This window comes from Sipha flava, unplaced genomic scaffold (genome assembly GCF_003268045.1).
Source record: "Sipha flava isolate LNK unplaced genomic scaffold, YSA_version1 88_pilon_pilon, whole genome shotgun sequence".
Lineage (NCBI taxonomy): Eukaryota > Metazoa > Arthropoda > Insecta > Hemiptera > Aphididae > Sipha > Sipha flava.
This window is the reverse complement of record NW_020273630.1, coordinates 281,082-283,660: the sequence shown is the minus strand read 5'-3', so window position 1 is coordinate 283,660 and position 2,579 is coordinate 281,082. Positions and strand designations below refer to the sequence as shown.

The 2,579-nt window shown below is 27.3% G+C and overlaps 1 protein-coding gene across 2 annotated transcripts in view; it reads right to left on the bottom strand.

The window, feature by feature from the left end:
• Positions 1 to 412: 412 nt before the first annotated feature.
• Positions 413 to 2,579, bottom strand: part of LOC112693561 — a 24,502-nt gene continuing 22,335 nt past the window's right edge. For both annotated transcript variants that reach the window (XM_025568682.1, XM_025568681.1), the window contains one exon: positions 413 to 923. In XM_025568682.1, the coding sequence (XP_025424467.1) occupies positions 750 to 923 (174 nt within the window). In that variant the 3' untranslated portion in view covers positions 413 to 749. The remainder of the gene's footprint in view (positions 924 to 2,579) is intronic.

The following is a 2,579-nucleotide window of genomic DNA, read 5'->3' as shown; positions in this document are numbered from 1 at the left end:
ATCTATAACTATGCCTATGTCAGATGCCCTAATGACATTAGATACCCCGAGTTAAATCAAGTAAAACACCTAGTAATTGGTGTATTTTTATATATAGGTAATTTTAATATTTTAATATTATTATCATTCAATGTTTAGTGGATATATTCTCATGATAATATTTGTACGGATTTGCGAGTAAGAGTATAAATTATATTGTTAATATTATGTACAATTATAAATTGATGGAACTGTTTAAATTTTAAATCACTCTTCCGCCTTTTATGTATGGACTTAACACCACTGTTTTGATTTAAATTTGATAAATCGAATGACGTGTTTTATTATTTTTAAACAATTATAGTCAAAGTAGAATTAAATATAATGAAAATTTACTTTAATACGTCGGAACTATTCCAATAAAAAGAACAAATTTTCAATTGCATTGTATTTAATTTGGGGTTCATATTATTGCACCACTAGTCACTCACCTTTTATGTGTATACAGATTATTAAATATTATGGAAATTTTAATTATAAAACAAACTAAAAAATGATCATGTCATTCACTGCATCTTCATGTTATACATCTATAATAAAATCAATTTTATATAGTATAATGCCAAATTATGAGTTTGTCATGCACTAAGATCTCATGTTGTCTTTAAGTTGTCATTTTAATTAAAAAATAAAATACGTATACAATTACGAATGTATAGACAAAAATAATTTGACTCGTTAATACAATATCAATGTAAAAAAAAGATAAATCATTGAAGACCGTCTGTTGATGACTGCGTGTTGTTTTCGGTCGTTGTTGGTTTTCCGCGAGCGTTCGACTTCTCATGTTGTTGTGTCGTTGTCGGTTTTTCGGACTTGTTTTTTATCATCAGCGGATTTTTGTTATTGCTGACGTGATGAATGTTCAATGCGCTATTGACGTCCTGATAATTATTTTGACATGTGATGTATAAATAAATCATATTTATTATATAGTATAGTGCAGGGGTGTATTTATGGTTGGGGGCCTGAGATCCCCTTAGACCCACTATGAAATTTCAGAAAAAATTGTTAATTCTGCTTTTACCTTATGAAAATAATGTATAATGTAAATTGTAGAAGCTCATATTATCATTGTTTTATGAATTAATAGTTTCAAATTGTTTCATTATTATTATGTTAATTTTCTATTATTTAATTTAATTAATTTTGTAAATGATAATTATAATTATGTAGGAGTTTCATGTAATTTTATTTAATTAATTTTCTAAAAAAGAATTAAGAATATACAATAAAAATTAAAATGTTTTACTTAAATTCTAATTTTGGGTTTTAATTGGTTTAATTGTGAAATTTTGTTTAGAGGAAATTCCCCAACCCATCTAAAAAAATGTAAATACGTCCCTGGTACAGTGGTCGACATTATGCATGTAGATTAAAGCTTATAATAAATTAATGTAATTAACGATTTTGGAAACAAAATGTTTTTTATATGGGTTTCTGTGACGTTGATTTAGGAGCGTGTTTATATAACGTCTCGTATATTGATCAATATATTATTATACTGATCAATCTAGGGGTGGATCCAGAGGGGGGCAAATGGGGTTCCCTCACCCATTCACCGTAGCAGCCTTTAGTTTTTGACGTAATTACTTCAAGGGTAAATAGGGAAATCTTAAACTATTTTATTTTTTATATCAAACTTATGCTGTTACTATGTTTTCACTCATAATTTATTATTTGGTGATATACTGATATCATAGTTATATACTATTATTATGATTTTAAATATTTGTAACCAAGTTTTGTGTTTGTCTGTGTATCCGAAACGTGATAACTAATGACGACTAACGTAAAAAAATCGTTCGGTACCTCTATAATCAACAAATTTGTAATTTATAAACTCTATTGTTATGAGACATATTGGAATAACTAAAAAAAATTATTATTATTATTACTACAGTAGAACCTCGATTATCTGGGGCAATGGTGGGGAAGAGTCACACGGAAAAATGAAAAAACACGGTTAATCGAGACTTTATTAAACGAATTATGAAAAAATTTATAATTTGATATCCATATTAAGTGTGTACGATATTATTTTATCAATGACTGTTTTTGAAATGGCTATAGCAAATGCTAAAAATAAACTAAATAATATGAAACAAATTCGACAGACTTGAAAATTTCTCATGTGTATTAGTTATAACGTGATTAGATAAATATGATTGTTGAAAAACGTCTATTAGATTTTTTTAATTTTAAATAACTCATATCTACCTGTGGCATATTTTTATCGCTGAAAAGTTCGTTTACGTTTTTCGATAATCTGTACATAATATAAAAATACATTCGTCCGACCTAATTAAAATTTTCAGACGACCAATTTTGAGCGACGATAATTTTGGAAGACTGAGCACGGTTAATCGGTATCACGGATAATCGAAATACGGTAAATCGGGGTTCAACTGTATATAATTTTTTTTTTAAGACTTTTTTTATTTAAATAAATAACCTATATCAAAATTAATATTTTTAATTTTATCTATATAAATATCTATATCATGTGTGTCAGTTAAAAATCGCCCCCCCCCCCCCCC